The following is a 14,526-nucleotide window of genomic DNA, read 5'->3' on the forward strand; positions in this document are numbered from 1 at the left end:
TGCTTTGTTTGACTAATTCTTTACTTTTCACCTTGGTTGATGTTACTATTATCGAATTATACTGGAAACTTAGTTGATTAAGTTGCGTAATTAGACACGTCTAATTCGTTTGTTGGTCAGTTTAAGAACCTTGGTATGTCCATAAACTATTTGATGACATTTATAATAAGATTGAAGAGGTTCCCTTATTATTTGCGTCATCTTATTGTCTATTTAATGTAAAATTTTGAAATTGCAAGAATATTCTTCTTTCTTGCAGCTTCTACTCATCTAAATTTTCATGCATCATGCGTCTCATTCAGGTATTACATATTTCCTGCAGCAGTCCATACCATTTTGTTGATTGGCTGTCTGCTGGTGATAAAAATACCTAAATTTTTCGCTTCTGTCAGACAAGAAAAAAAATTGCCAGGCACTGGAAAAAAAGATGATGGTACTTTCATCAGCTTTACTGATAATTTTAAGAAAAAAATGTATGAAATTTATCTGAACTTTAGACTATTTGGATTCAAGTATCTGAACTTTCAAAATTTTAATTTTTATTACCTAGCCTTTCGACTTGTTTGATTTACATTTTTTAACTGCTCTTTCGGCACACAATTTAAGCCAATTTCTTCTTACTTTATATTATATAAAATATATTAGTTTAATTTGTAAAGATAAACGACGTATTCAAATTTGAAAATTAAAGTGTCATTAACCGGCTCAAATTAAATAAATTAAAAGGTTAGGTAGCAAAATTAAAATTTTTAAAAATTAGATAGTCAAATCAAAAAGGATGATAGAGGACGTAAGTTAATGTACATTTTCACCTGATTTTGAATCTATCTTTTACCCCATCTGATTTTTTCTTCAAGTTGGACTTTTTTTTTTTCAGCTGAGGCTGACCTTTCTACTACATGAAAGAGCAGGCTGGGTTTACTGACAAGTGTCTTCAGTCAAGTTGGAAACTCTTATTACTGGTGAATTTTGTTACTCAGAAACCATAAACTTGACCCCTTTAGTTCTAGAACTACTGTAGTTTCTCATTTCTGAGATTAAAGATCCTCAAATTGTTATGTTCTTTTATCAAGTGATTGCAAAGATTTCGACCAATCCGATTAAGTCTTAATTCTTCGACATCATTAGTGCAAAAGTTCGAAATACTCTGACATATTTCGATCGGATGATTATATCATATATCAGTGTGCTCTTTGTTTTCGAAAGTAATCTCATCCTATGAAGGGTTATTTCAGTCTAAACTTGTATTTTTTATTTGACTAATCTTTTTAATTTCTTCACCTAAAGCTCTATACTTTTTAATAAATAAATAATAGTTAAAATTAGAAAATTTACCTGAACTACGGACCATTTTGATTTGTTTACTTAACGTTTCAAAATTTTTGATTTTATTATCCAACCTTTTAATTTATTTGATTTAAATTAGTCAACGACAATTTAACTTAAAAAATTTAAGTTAATTATTTATTTTAATAAATTTATAGTTATGAAAATTGCATGAAATATACTAATAAAATGTGTAAAAATTAACGAAGCATTCAACTGTGGAAATATGGGAACCAAAAAAGAGCACAGTTTGTAGGGAGCTTATCTAAATCAGATTAAACATTTGAATTGTATGATGAATGCTAAGGCAATAGAAATCTACAGAGAGAGTAGTGAGGAAGATGAGCACTTTGGCTTAATATGTCAAATAAAAAGCCAACAGAGAACAAGATATCAAACAAACTAGGCAACTTGTCAAATACACTCCCCAGTAAATTTCTTACTCTTTAGAACAGGGCACTTATGTAGTTCTTGGAATCGGCTACGCGGTGCGTAGGCGAAATTCCAAGGAGATAAAAGAGGAAGAATGCATGAGACCATAAACATAAGAGGAGAGGAAAATTTCATAGTTATAGTAGGACTCTTAGTCCAAATACAAAGAGGACTTAAATAAGATTAGCACACAAGATTAAAAAAAAAAAAAAAAAAAAAAAATGCCAAAACAAATTTCCTACTAGTATAATCAAATGATTCATTCAATGTACAGAAGCACTTGAATGACTATTCATTGTTCTTCTATTTAGTATAAAGAAAACATTCTGGCTTTCTTACACAAGAAAATTGGGAAAAGTTACACCAAATAATCTGTCGAAACTGAAGATCTAACAGAAGAATGCCTCTAACTTCCAACATTTTACTGCATCCCAAGAATCCCCAAACAATTTGTTCTTAAGTTAACTCGCTTTTATGAGGAAAGAGAGATGGATTCCAAAATTGCTAATTTACAACAAGTTGATGGTCAACCAGCAGGACTATGCGTAGGAGTTTTCTTCGGTGGGGCATGCGGAAAAACAAGCAGCCCAAAAGAAAGATCATGCTACCAAACCGACATGAATAATCACCCCGAAACCTCCGGATTATAACTACCTCACAATTTTAGCATGGCCGGTTGGTCCGATCATAAAAGGGATAACTATTCCGCCTTGTGACTTTAATCTCCTGGAATTGCCCAGATTAACTATTTTGCTGCGCAAGAATGTGTTTTGAAGAAATCAGGATTGAGTTCTTTCGTGCATTTTGGCCTTCGCGAAGAACACACCAGCTAATAGACCTGTGAGATGAAAAATAAGGAATGACTTTTTAAACGTGTCTTGCAGTTAATGAAAAGAAATATCTTTTTCGACTGGGAGAAGAACGTACCGAAAAGGATGCTCATCGAATTCTCCATACTAGTTGGGACTTTAAAGAGAAAGATTCCAGCAATGGAGAGAGGAATCTTGTTTAGTGACCCCATAAGGCTGCAGAAGAAATCAATTGGAACTTCGATATCACCCAGTTATTAAACTTATTATGAAGAGCAATGAAAAAAAAAGGAGGTAGCAGAGAATAACTAGCAAGCCGGAAATATTTCTTTTATAAGCAAATGACTCGGTTTGAGTTTACAGACGGGCAGTAACATGGTCAATTTATGGGAAACGAATCAGAGAACACAATGTAACAAACATCAGAGACATTGGAGGGCAAACAGAGGCAAAGAATATGATTGCAAAATATTGTGAAGTTTAGTTTGAGTGAAAAATTTAGGGACTAAGTCACAACATCACGAAAAACAGGGACTAATCATATATGTAACTATTCTAAATGAGCAAGCAATATAATCTAGCATCTTGGAGGAACCAAGTGACTGCTGAAGAGTTGGAAGTCAAGTTCACATATCAAAACAAAGAGTTTTTTAGTCTACCTGTATGTAGTAGCACCCGTCTGGTGAAGAAACCACATAGAAGTAAAACTAATTGCGAGTCCCAAAAACCCGCTGAAAGTGATAACCAACCAGAACATGGGCATCTTCAAAAGAGGCCTGTGAATACACTTGACACATACATAAGCCCAATAAGACAGTAAAAATAAGTCTCGGTAAATTATGGAATCATCTTCCTGCAATTACGTGCCACTACCCAAGGATCATAACAACTAGATAACCACTACTGATATGTTCTTAATGCATAAGTTCCATTTTCAAGTTGTTCAGGATGATTTTTGCTGTCCAATTATGAAAAGTTTCATCATTGACATCGGTTTGAGGTTATACCTTTTTTAGCAGATGCTAATATTGCTGCTAAAAACGATGTCAAAAGCACTAGAATACTAATTTGAACAAGGAACTTACGTTTTTGAGAGGTATTCCACTTCATTGAAAGCAAGAACAAGAATGAGTCCCAAAGGAAGTGAAAGAGTGTTATTGAGCAAAACCATCGAAAACTCGTTCAGGTTACCAGACTTGGTAACTTGCTTAGCAGTATCCATTACTCTCCTCAATGTGAGCTGAAAATAGCATTAGTCATTGGTAAGCTAAAATAGGTGGCAGATGATTTTAAGTAGCACTTGGTAAGCAAACTATTATGACACTGCTGGCAAGAACAGTATTGTCTAGTGTAGACATATTTTAGAAATGCCCATGAACAATGAATGCATTTTTTTTTCTGTCTAATAAGGGGGAAAAAATGTATTACCGAGTAGGATGCTGTTAGAAAACAATTTACAATCTGCCATGCATAGCCAACTCCATTGAACGAGAGATCGGTAATGCCTCCTGAAATTGCTGATATTATCTGCACAGGTATGAAATTTGTAAAATCAGATGGCAGAGTTAAAATTTGCAACAAAGGCAAAGCTAAACTCAGTTCTTTCCTCGAGAATAAGAATCTTGATTTGAACAAAGTGCACTAGAATATCAAAGAGCATAAAATATCATGGATGCTGACTAAATGTCGAATGATGGAAAGGAACATCCTTAAAATTTAGAGTACGATGTTAAATAATTGATTATCCTTCACATCACAAGTTTAAATTTCATCCACAGTTGCAAAAAAGAACTTGCTCATCCAACATCTATTTAACTAGCAATGTACCCGCGCTTTGCCCCAGGTGCGATGGCCTTGTTTTTAATTATATTTATAAAATATAGTATATATTTTTATTAAATATATATATTAAATACATATTTGTATCAACATCTGATTTCAAAACATAAAATTTTGTTACAGATTTTGTCTTTAGGTATTTGATAGTTTAAATTTATATTTTTGAGGTTCCGTAAACTTTCAAAATTTTCTGAAGCAAAAAGGAAAAGTTTGTAATATGCTTATTTTTACGCCAGGTTGTCTAAAAAAATATATATCCTCTTTTTGTGTTTTTTTAAACTTTTATTCTTCTAACTCTATTCAGATCATTTTTGTTGACCCATTCAAGCAATATGAAGAATTGAAAATTTATGATAAAATAAAAAGTAGTTACTTGATTCGTAGGTTTTTAATTAATTGACTTTATAATTTTTTTGAATTTATGAACATGTATTTAATTTTGTAAGAAGTTTCTAAATTTAGCACAATTAAGTACCAAAATAGTTTGTTCTAAAATTTGGACTTACAATAGATAAATGACAAAAAATGGAGGAGTATTCTAATTGGTTTAATAGTTGGTAGGCAATGAATTAAAGCAATTTAGAAAAATAGCTCAAAATCCTATATAGTTTAGGATTTAAAATTTTAAATTTTAAAGTTGAAAATTTGGGAATAAATTAAAATTTCGAGATCCAAAATTTGGAATTTTATAATATAAAACTTTAAAACCCTATCTATATATATAGGTAGGGAGTGAGAGGAGGGGAGGGTTTTGGGGGACGTGTTATCTCCCAAACCCTCCTTTAATGTAGAAGAAAGAATAGATAGAAATAGATCAGATGCACCGAAGATTTTCCCATACACTATACATATGTCCACAATCAATGGTCTACGGTGCACCGGGTGTACTGAGTAGTTGAGCCGGACACGTCAAAAAAAGAAGAATACCCCACGCACTTTAGTATATAGTAATAGATTGCTCAACAAGAAGAGAACTTCAGGAATATGTAAAAGCATAAGGTGAGTTAAGAAGTGTCTCATGGCTTTCATTTGATCACTGCACATATGCTGTAATCTATATGAGTACTACACAAGCCACAGTAATTGGTCAAAATGTTGGATAAGTTAGATTGAGCATGTTGAGATAGATGAATCATCAATATGACAACAAGGATAGAACATATATATACCTAAGGTACAGAAAACACGTATATACTTATCTACCTGCTGTGACAATAATAGCATAAATATTGAATCCTCTTTGGCTCGTCTTGAACATTTACAGAAGCATTGTTCAAAAGGGACTGTCAGAGAAGCCCGCCAACTATTTTATAGTAAGCTTCATCCCAAATTAAAGCAGAAGCTTCAAATCAGAACTACTATTTTGACAGTACAGAAACCATTATAGCTTCCTAGTCCAGAAAGAAGATCTAAACTGTTTGTTTGCCAATGCTTGCTTTTTTCCTTCTCTGGTTTCAGAAGCATGAAAGAAAAGCCAGACCAAGTAGGCGCTACTTATAATGTTATTTGTCAGCATGGGTTTAGTTTACAACACATTTGAAGTCAATGGGAATTTCATAGAAAGCTGACAAGGGATTCCAGTGATAACCGGCCATTTTGATTCCTTGGAAAAACTCAATGAATCTAACCCAATGGGGCAACAACAACATAATGAACATGGGAAATTTTGGAACAACTTGAAGAATAAAGATTTCGTATCAGCAAAGGAAATGTTAGGTGCTTGTAACAATGGTTACTTTGCTCGCAGTAATTGAAGAGATCTCTTAGTTGCTTAAGTGGCTCCTATCTTGAATCTTTTCCCAAAATCACGGATGCAAATGGGCCAATTATATGCAAATATTCACCAAGGGCACACACGTTCCAATAACCTGGCACTACTAATACTGGTAGCAGGACAGCGTGCCCATCCATCTTAAATTCAAAATATAGCTTCATCAACACTATAGAGTATAGACACACCCATCAAACTATCTTAAGTTAGCAAATTTCTCCCTCATAGTTAATATATGGATAAGAAAACGGTTAACAGATTCAGTGGAATAAAATAAATCCACTTCTGCTTATGTTCAGTTCTGTGGAATGACAAGTACCATTAGAATCAAAGCGGCCCAGACTTTGCCGTCATGATGCTTCTTAAAGAGGTATGTTTCACCGGAAGCAGTAATAACATTGGTAACATTCTTCAAAACAGTCACCATGGCCACATTGATGTACTTCAAACTGCACATAGCATGGATATTAAATGCAAGAAGCAAAGAAATATAATTCTTGATTCTAGAGAATTGCATGTGCATAAAGTGATATATACTATATCAGTGAGAGAGAGAGAGAGAGAGAGAGAGCGAAGAAACAGATGATTTTAGTCGCACATGAAATAACTTAAAATTCAATAGGCTGATAACAGAAAATCATCTATTATGTCAAGAAATGATAAGATTCAATAAAGGAACCTTAACACTTGTTGTATTACAACTTAGTGAAAAGAGAAATTGTTCATAAATAGAAGTGAAAATGGTAAACATAGAGAACTAATCTTTTTTTTTTTTGTAATTTGTATAGAACTCACCTGGATTATAGCCTAGTTTGAAACATAGACCTTAACTTTAGATATTTTGGTTCTGCTGACCTACTACCAAACTTTTTACAGGACGTTTTAATTTAATTACCTCCTCATCATAACTTAATTGCTTTTCTTTAACAATTGAAGAAAATATTTTCTCACCTAATGAAATATTCTATTACTTGACAAAAAATTCTATACTCCTCTGAATGGAAAGAATTTAAGATCTAACAGAACTTGATGGAGTTTTCTTAAATCAAAAGCAGTGAAAGGCTAGGTAGTAAATCAAAATTTTCAGAGTAGAGATAGCCCTTTACAAATGCGTTGTAATTCAAGTAATGTCTATACACTTTTATCTACGAGAAAGAAACAAAAGGATAACATAACCAACAGGAAATATTTAATGTTTGAGGTATTACCATCTGCAAAAATTGGAACCATAAGACCCTAGAATAGCTAAAAATCAAATCCTAGGTTCTCATAATCATGAACGAAAATCTCCATTAGGCAGAAATTATTACTAGATAACTTGTTTGGACATCCAGACAATCTTAATCTGCTGTTCTCAACAATGTCCTTAAAAGTATGCAACATATACTTGAATGTGGATGATAGGAACAGCAGATTAAGATTGAAAATCTAGAACATAAGTTCTAATGATTCAGAGGGCTCAAATTTTACTTTCTCAATAACAGACAATCTTCATGAAAATAAGTATAGCGCATTCTTTCATAAAATTCTATTGAGGAACCCATCAAGTTAGATGACAAAGATAATGTCCACTCGGGTAAAAACTTTCTCCTGAATCATTAAATATAAATAGCAACAGTAGAACCTACTGGGCATTGTAATAGCCGTCGCAGTCTACACATATTCTATATATATATATATATATATATCCAGTTGCCAAAAGCGAAATAAACATACCTAAACATGCTTGTAATGAGCATTCCAACAAATATAGCATTTACTGGCAACCAATCTTTATTAGTTTCCATGTAAATGTTCTGTCGAGATAACCCAGAAATACTCAAAACGGAGACTATGGTCACTGATACAAAATTCTGCAACAACAAAAATCACAGTCAATGTCATAACATTTGTGTCCCTGAAAAATTATTTATTTACATTTATACCCTGTAAAACCTGAATTTCCCAATATATATATTATAATATATATATATATATATATATATATAATATAGAGTGGGCTGGTATGCTTATGGAAGCACGGAGCCTCCGTGCTTCGAAGTTGTTTTGATGTTCGGTACTTCAAATCGACGATCGTCCGTTAGACTTGATCTAGAGTATTTGAAGTATCTAGAAAATAAATTTGTGATTTTCGATATCATTTGCCTAGTGATCAAAGGGCTCAAAATCAATAATTTAAACGGCCTGGTGAGCCGGTTGCAAGTTTAACGGTGTAGAAATATCCAAATCACATAAAATTTTGATAGAAAATTCTTTATACCATATAAAACAAGATCAATAACTTTGATCTAAAATTTTAATGTCATATCATCATATTTTGTAAGATTTTTATTTTCAGCCGTTGATTTTGAGCCACTTCGATCACTAGGCAAATAATATTGAAAAATCGCAAAAATTATTTTCTAGATACTTCAAATACTCTAGATCAAGTCTAACGGAGCCGATCGTCGATTCGAAAGTCTAAACATCGAAAACAAAGTGAAAGCACGGAGCCCTCCGTGCTTCCATAAGCATCCTAGCCGCACTCATATATATATATATATAGGCTAGGGCTACTATCCTATTAATAGGATAGTAGCACTTGTCCTATCAAATTGTTCTTGATGATAGAGATTCCGAATCGATGATCGGAGCCGTTGAAGTTGATCTAGAGTATTTGAAATATCTAGAAACTAAATTTCATAAATTTTAAAAATTATTTACATGGTGATCAAAGTGTCGTAAAATCGACAATTTTTGACAGCCTATATGAGCCATTTGCTTGTTTAACAGTGTAGAGTAATCCAAATTGCTTGAATTTTTGATAGAAAATTCTTTATAATATTTAGATAATGTTTGATAACTCTGATTATAAATTGAGAAAGTCAAACCTCTATTTTAAGAAGGTTATTCATTTAAGACCGTTCATTTTTCAATTCTTAAGATGAGCTTGATAATGATTTTTAAATATTACAAAATTTGGTTTCTAAACATTTCTAATTGTGTAGATCAATTTCAACGGTGCCGATTATCAATTTGAAGTTTCGATCATTCAAATCGACTTGATAGGACAATGTCCTCAATCCTATTAATAGGATAGTAGATGGACTCTATATATATATATATATATATATAGAGAGAGAGAGAGAGAGAGAGAGAGAGAGAGTCCGGCTACTATACTCTTATGACAAGGATTTAAGTGCCCGTCGGCACATGCCGTATCTACCGTACCATATCGTGTCAACAAAATATCGGCACGATACAGCACCCATACCGATGGCACAGCTCAAAACCCTCTATTCTTTAAATTAGTTAGTAATTTTTCTCAATAAAATTCAAAAGGTTTGATAAAAATACATAATAAACAGTTAGAATACTTTGTTATTAAAGAAAATAAATATTTCATGCTATTATATATCGGCACACATGAATTTTTTGTGACCCGCATGCATCGGCACGGCCCGACACTATGTCGTACCGTGCCGGCAAGTTTCTGGCACGACCCCGTGCCACGACACTTAAATCCTTATCTTATGAGTACGATAGTCTTCGTGCTTATAAGTCGTTTTGGATGATAGAACTTCCGAATCAACGATCTATACCATTAAACATGATTTAGAGATTTTAAAAATTAAATTTCATAATTTTTCGACATCATTTACCTTATGATCAAAAGATCTCAAAATTGAAGGTTCCCGACCATCTCAAAAGATCTCTATTCACTTTTAGATAAAGATCAATAACTTCGATCTTAAATTGAAGGTTCCTACTATCCAATTTTAGGATGTTGTTCAATTTTGATCGTTCATTTTATACCCAACTGATGGACTTTATTTTAATTTTGAAAAATTATGAAATTCATTTTCTATAAGTTTCAAATGCTCTAGATCATATTTAATAGCGTGGATCATCGATTTGGACGCTCCATCATTGAAAACAACTTATGAGTACAAAGAGCACTATACTAATAAGAGTATAGTAGCGCTCTCTCTCTCTCTCTCTCTCTCTCTCTCTCTCTCTCTCTCTCTTTATATATATATATGTATATATATATGAATTAGGCTACTATACTATTGATAGCACCAAGTCATTGGTGCTATTAGGTTTTCGGCCTTGGATGAAAAGATGTGCAGTAAGGATGATGGTGGTCCCCTGGGGTTGAGTGGGTGATTGATTGAATAGTATGATCTAACTGATAGAAATGATTAAAGAGTTAGATCTAACGCGGAAAACTTGATAGCACCAAGCGCTTGGTACTATCGATAGTATAGTAGCCGGACTATATATATATCCATCAATAGTGCAGTTCTTTTCCCTTGTCTTAAGATGGCAGAGTCATCCATCCAATTCATTGTTTTGTTTAGAAAAAATTTCTGAATGAGAGTGATTATTTAAGGACAAGGGTATGTTGTTTGAAGATAAATTTGGAAATGGATATATGAAAATTCAGATTCTGCAGGGGTTTAAATGTACAATGATAATTTCTCAGGGGCATATGTAGGTATCATACGGTAGTAACTTTACCTGGTATAGCATCAAAAATATTCCAGCATTAAAATCGTAGCCAGATAGAACAAATTTGTTAACTAGTATCATGCTGCATGAAGATATGCAGTATGCGAGGCCAGATAAAAGAGCCTGGTTATATATCTTAGGAGTCCGATGGTAGCGAAAACTCTTATCTCTATCTTTTGATGATTTACAATCTTCCAAGTCGATTTCATCATCACAAAGGGACTTCATTCCAGCACATGACCTGTAAGATTCAAAGTAGTAGTTTCAAAAGCAAAATAGATTCCTTTATCAAATACAAAATTAGAAATCAAATTGAGAAAAGGTAAAAAACAAAGAAGAAAAGAGTACTACAAATCAAAAACATGACCCAGGTAAGGAAAATGTAAACACCCTTTACAATTTACATCAAATTGCTTCTCATTTCAGTTATTAAAAAGAAAAAGAAAAAGGGTGCTTTGTATCTGTTCTGCACAATATGAACTTTTATAACAAAATTGAACCAGCAAGATTTCATGCTATAAATATTATGTGAAGATCCAAGGATAACGATACAAAAGCGAAAGGATCATGAGAAACGAAAAGGAGGGTAGCATATGGATTACAACAATAACTTTCTCTTTCCAAAATAATCATAGACAATGATACATAACATTAACTGATTAGCAATTGCATTAACTTCTTGTGTTTATAAAGAAATCACTAGAGGAAGAAAGAATAAAACAAAAAAAACAAAAAAAAAAAAAACATTTTAACAAACATACCAACATAAGAAGATAAAGATTCAAGATAGTGGAAGCAAGATAGGGCATGTAGCACTTTTTTCTTTCACATTTTATTTAAACATCTTTGATCCCATCACTTAATTTTGTTGATATAATCATAAAACTAATCATTTTCATCTAGTCTTTCTATTCCTAAATTTGAATTGTGTTCACTGTTAGCAATCAAAACAAACATAATATTCACTGTGTTTATTTGATCCCTTGCTCTCTGATAGAACGGCATTCAAGAAGTGAAGTAAATAGATATATAAATAAATAAATAAATAAAAAGGTTGCAATTGGAATTGAATATTATAAATCTCATAAAATATTACTGAGAAGCATAGTGTGGAACAAAGAATACCTCAACTTGAGAAATAAAGTGAAGAATGCATACCTGCTAACAATTTCCCTCCTTATAGGATTTGCTACTGCAGCTACTGCACCGTTCTGCTCTCGGCTCAGTAAAGCACTTTTCTCACCATTCAGTGGTGGACTATTCATATCCTCCAGCACATGTCGTTCAGATAGTGCCTCGGGTGAATCGACAGGAATACCTAAAGGAATAACCCTTGAAGATAAAAGGAGAAACTTTAGGATGTGAACATAACACAATGTGGAAATTCAAAGTATGAAAAAGATTTAAAACTGATAGGAAGGAACACACACAGAGAATTCCGATGCCAATCAACTTTTAGACATTAAGTTAATTTGATTCACAGCAAATTTAATTCACTAGTACATAAGATACTTTATGCAAGACTGTCAGGAGGCACAAACAACATTAACAGTTAAACAAAAACCGTACAAAAAAAAAAAGCCTAGATACTGTAGATTTCATCTAGTGGATAAACGAAAATAGTAAGACCAACACGGCCTTGTGCCTTGATTAAGCCCAATAAATTGAGATCATCTACATGAATCCTAATTCACAATTCAACAATATTTTAGGTAGTGTCTTACATCATGTTGATGGGCATTAAATCTTATTGTTACTTTCAGTAGGGCCTTTCTATTCCTCTGCTTGTTGAGTTTTCTTAACTTCATAGAGTTCGCTATTATTTGTGCACTGTCAATTTCTTAACTTAATAAAGTCAACTTATTTGAGCATTGTGTAATAAGAGGGATTATTTTTCTCCATTTTAACAACAGGTAAAATTCCTATTACCATTTGCTTATGAACGTTACTCCATCTAAAAATTTATCTTCGTGGCAGGACTATATGAAAGTCCTGTGTGCAACTTTCCTACACTTAAATCATAAGCAACTTAACAAAAATGCCTCTTCAAATGCAACGACAATAGAAAGCATCAGAAAAACTCCACATGGGTAGTCATGTTTGACTACATTAATAGCCCCTCGAACTCTCCTTCCATAAGAAAAATATAACTATTAAATCAACTTTTCATTCCCTTAAAGGTTCAAGAATAAGAGAAACTACTATCATCGCAAAAACAACGAGTTCTCTACTTCCGTAGTCCCCATAATTTGGCCTCAATCATACGACTAAAGCCAAGCTTACTCACAAATTCATCGTTGGAATTAATAAATATCTCAGCTTGAACAGTGATAGGCCTAACCAAGCTTAGTACATTTAGACCCCTACCTAGATCAATCTTATTGATCATAAACCAAAGAGTCAGAAGCCCAAGCAATAATTCAACAACTTGTAGTCTATCTCAGAATGAGCAATGCCAAGAAAAATGACTAACTTAAAACATTCTCATATATTTATTTAATTTGTCATATCTATCAGTTCATGCTCGATTGAGACTTTTATATTTGAGATTCCTAGAGTCTATTCCTTATTAGCAAGATGAGCAAAAGATTGGTGGCTGTGGGCCTATCTAACCAACCCTAGATCACATAACCTGTAATCTTTTCGCTTTATATTTCTTTTAGAAGAGTAAATCGAAATTTTCAGTGATCCATATCAACAGACTTAGCCAGAAGAATCCTAACATCTTTTCATTTACACCGAATCTCTGATGCCTTCCCATGTTGAGTTCCTTTCTTTTACTCAAGTACCTCTAGGTTAAACACAGCGAGTCAAAGCAATTAGTATGTAGTATAGCTAATTTGGCTTTTCAATATCCGTGGAGGGGAATAAGAGCTAAGAATTAAGCAATAAGAATAAAGATCCCACTATTATCCCCTTTTAACAAGCAAAAATTCCTTCAATTTGGGCCTAATCAACACCTACTAGTAAAATCCTCTAGAATCAATGAAGAATCCCAATCCCCCCAAAGCCCAACCTTTTATAGCCTTAAAGATTACAACAAGAGGATAACAATAACCAAAAAAGCTTCTTTGCTCACAAATTAAAACGAAAAACACCATGAAATAACAAAGAGGACCCAGATGCAATCCCATCACCTCGATCTAAAATCGTAAAATCTCAAATACCCACTTCTTATTTTTACCTAATAACCCTAGAATCTAGATCAAATCGCTTCTTTCTAAAGCAATAACAATCGAAAGGGTTGATCGGAAGCTTTACCTAGCACCCATCGCCTCCCCAAAATTTGACCAGGGAAACCTCCACCTTGCCCCCAACTCAGGATTCGAGGACTACAAAGAGAGAGAGAGAGAGAGAGAGAGAGAGAGAGAGAGAGTTGTGTGTGTGTGTGTGTGTGTGTGTGTGTGTGTGAGAGAGAGAGAGAGAGAGAGAGAGAGAGAGAGAGAGAGAGTGAGGTGGGGGGTGGAGGTGGAGGGTTCAAGGAATCGAGGAGGGGGAGGATCCTCTGTGGAGCTCTTTGAAAGGGGAGAGACGAGGGGGTATTTAAACGGTCCACGCAACGGGGGTAAGATCCAAAAAATTAAAAAGCAAAAAAAAAAATAATAATAAAAGGGGGCAAAAAAAAAAAAGAAGGAAATTTCTGTTTTTAGGTGAAAACTGCATGTGGTGCCCCCTCCACTATGAGGTTTCTCAAATAGGTCCCTAAACTTTTTTTTTTTTTTNAGTTGTTGATTGATAGTTTAGTTGTTGCTGCACTTGATTTTTTATCATTTTCTTGCGAAATTTATTTAATAATGATTCGGTGAAACTTAATATTTTTTTAGCTGATAAAATTTTTGGTTTTAATTAGTCCGA

At 33.4% G+C, this 14,526-nt stretch overlaps 1 protein-coding gene across 2 annotated transcripts; it reads right to left on the bottom strand.

Moving 5' to 3' along the window:
- Positions 2,001-14,183, bottom strand: LOC109717676 (GDP-mannose transporter GONST1). 2 transcript variants are annotated; one of them, XM_020243548.1, is made up of 10 exons: positions 13,933-14,183; positions 11,830-12,003; positions 10,681-10,912; positions 7,894-8,030; positions 6,497-6,626; positions 3,996-4,094; positions 3,653-3,807; positions 3,227-3,343; positions 2,686-2,783; positions 2,001-2,596 (listed from the first exon to the last, which is right to left on the bottom strand). In XM_020243548.1, exons 1-10 carry the CDS (start codon positions 13,941-13,943, stop codon positions 2,538-2,540), a joined length of 1,212 nt encoding a protein of 403 aa, XP_020099137.1. In that variant the 5' UTR covers positions 13,944-14,183; the 3' UTR covers positions 2,001-2,537. The 2 variants fall into 2 exon arrangements, with proteins under 2 accessions (XP_020099137.1, XP_020099144.1); XM_020243555.1 differs by having other exon boundaries at positions 11,830-11,989; positions 13,933-14,182.

This window comes from Ananas comosus, linkage group 1 (genome assembly GCF_001540865.1).
Source record: "Ananas comosus cultivar F153 linkage group 1, ASM154086v1, whole genome shotgun sequence".
In the NCBI taxonomy this organism is placed as follows: Eukaryota; Viridiplantae; Streptophyta; class Magnoliopsida; order Poales; family Bromeliaceae; genus Ananas; species Ananas comosus.

What these genes read in the sequence shown, in the direction of transcription:
- LOC109717676 (XM_020243548.1), bottom strand. An exon ending in GGGCCGCTTTGATTCTAATG is followed by an intron (nt 4,095 to 6,496) that starts GTACTTGTCATT and finishes ATACCTGTGCAG; the next exon opens with ATAATATCAGCAATTTCAGG. An exon ending in GTGGAATACCTCTCAAAAAC is followed by an intron (nt 3,344 to 3,652) that starts GTAAGTTCCTTG and finishes GTGTATTCACAG; the next exon opens with GCCTCTTTTGAAGATGCCCA.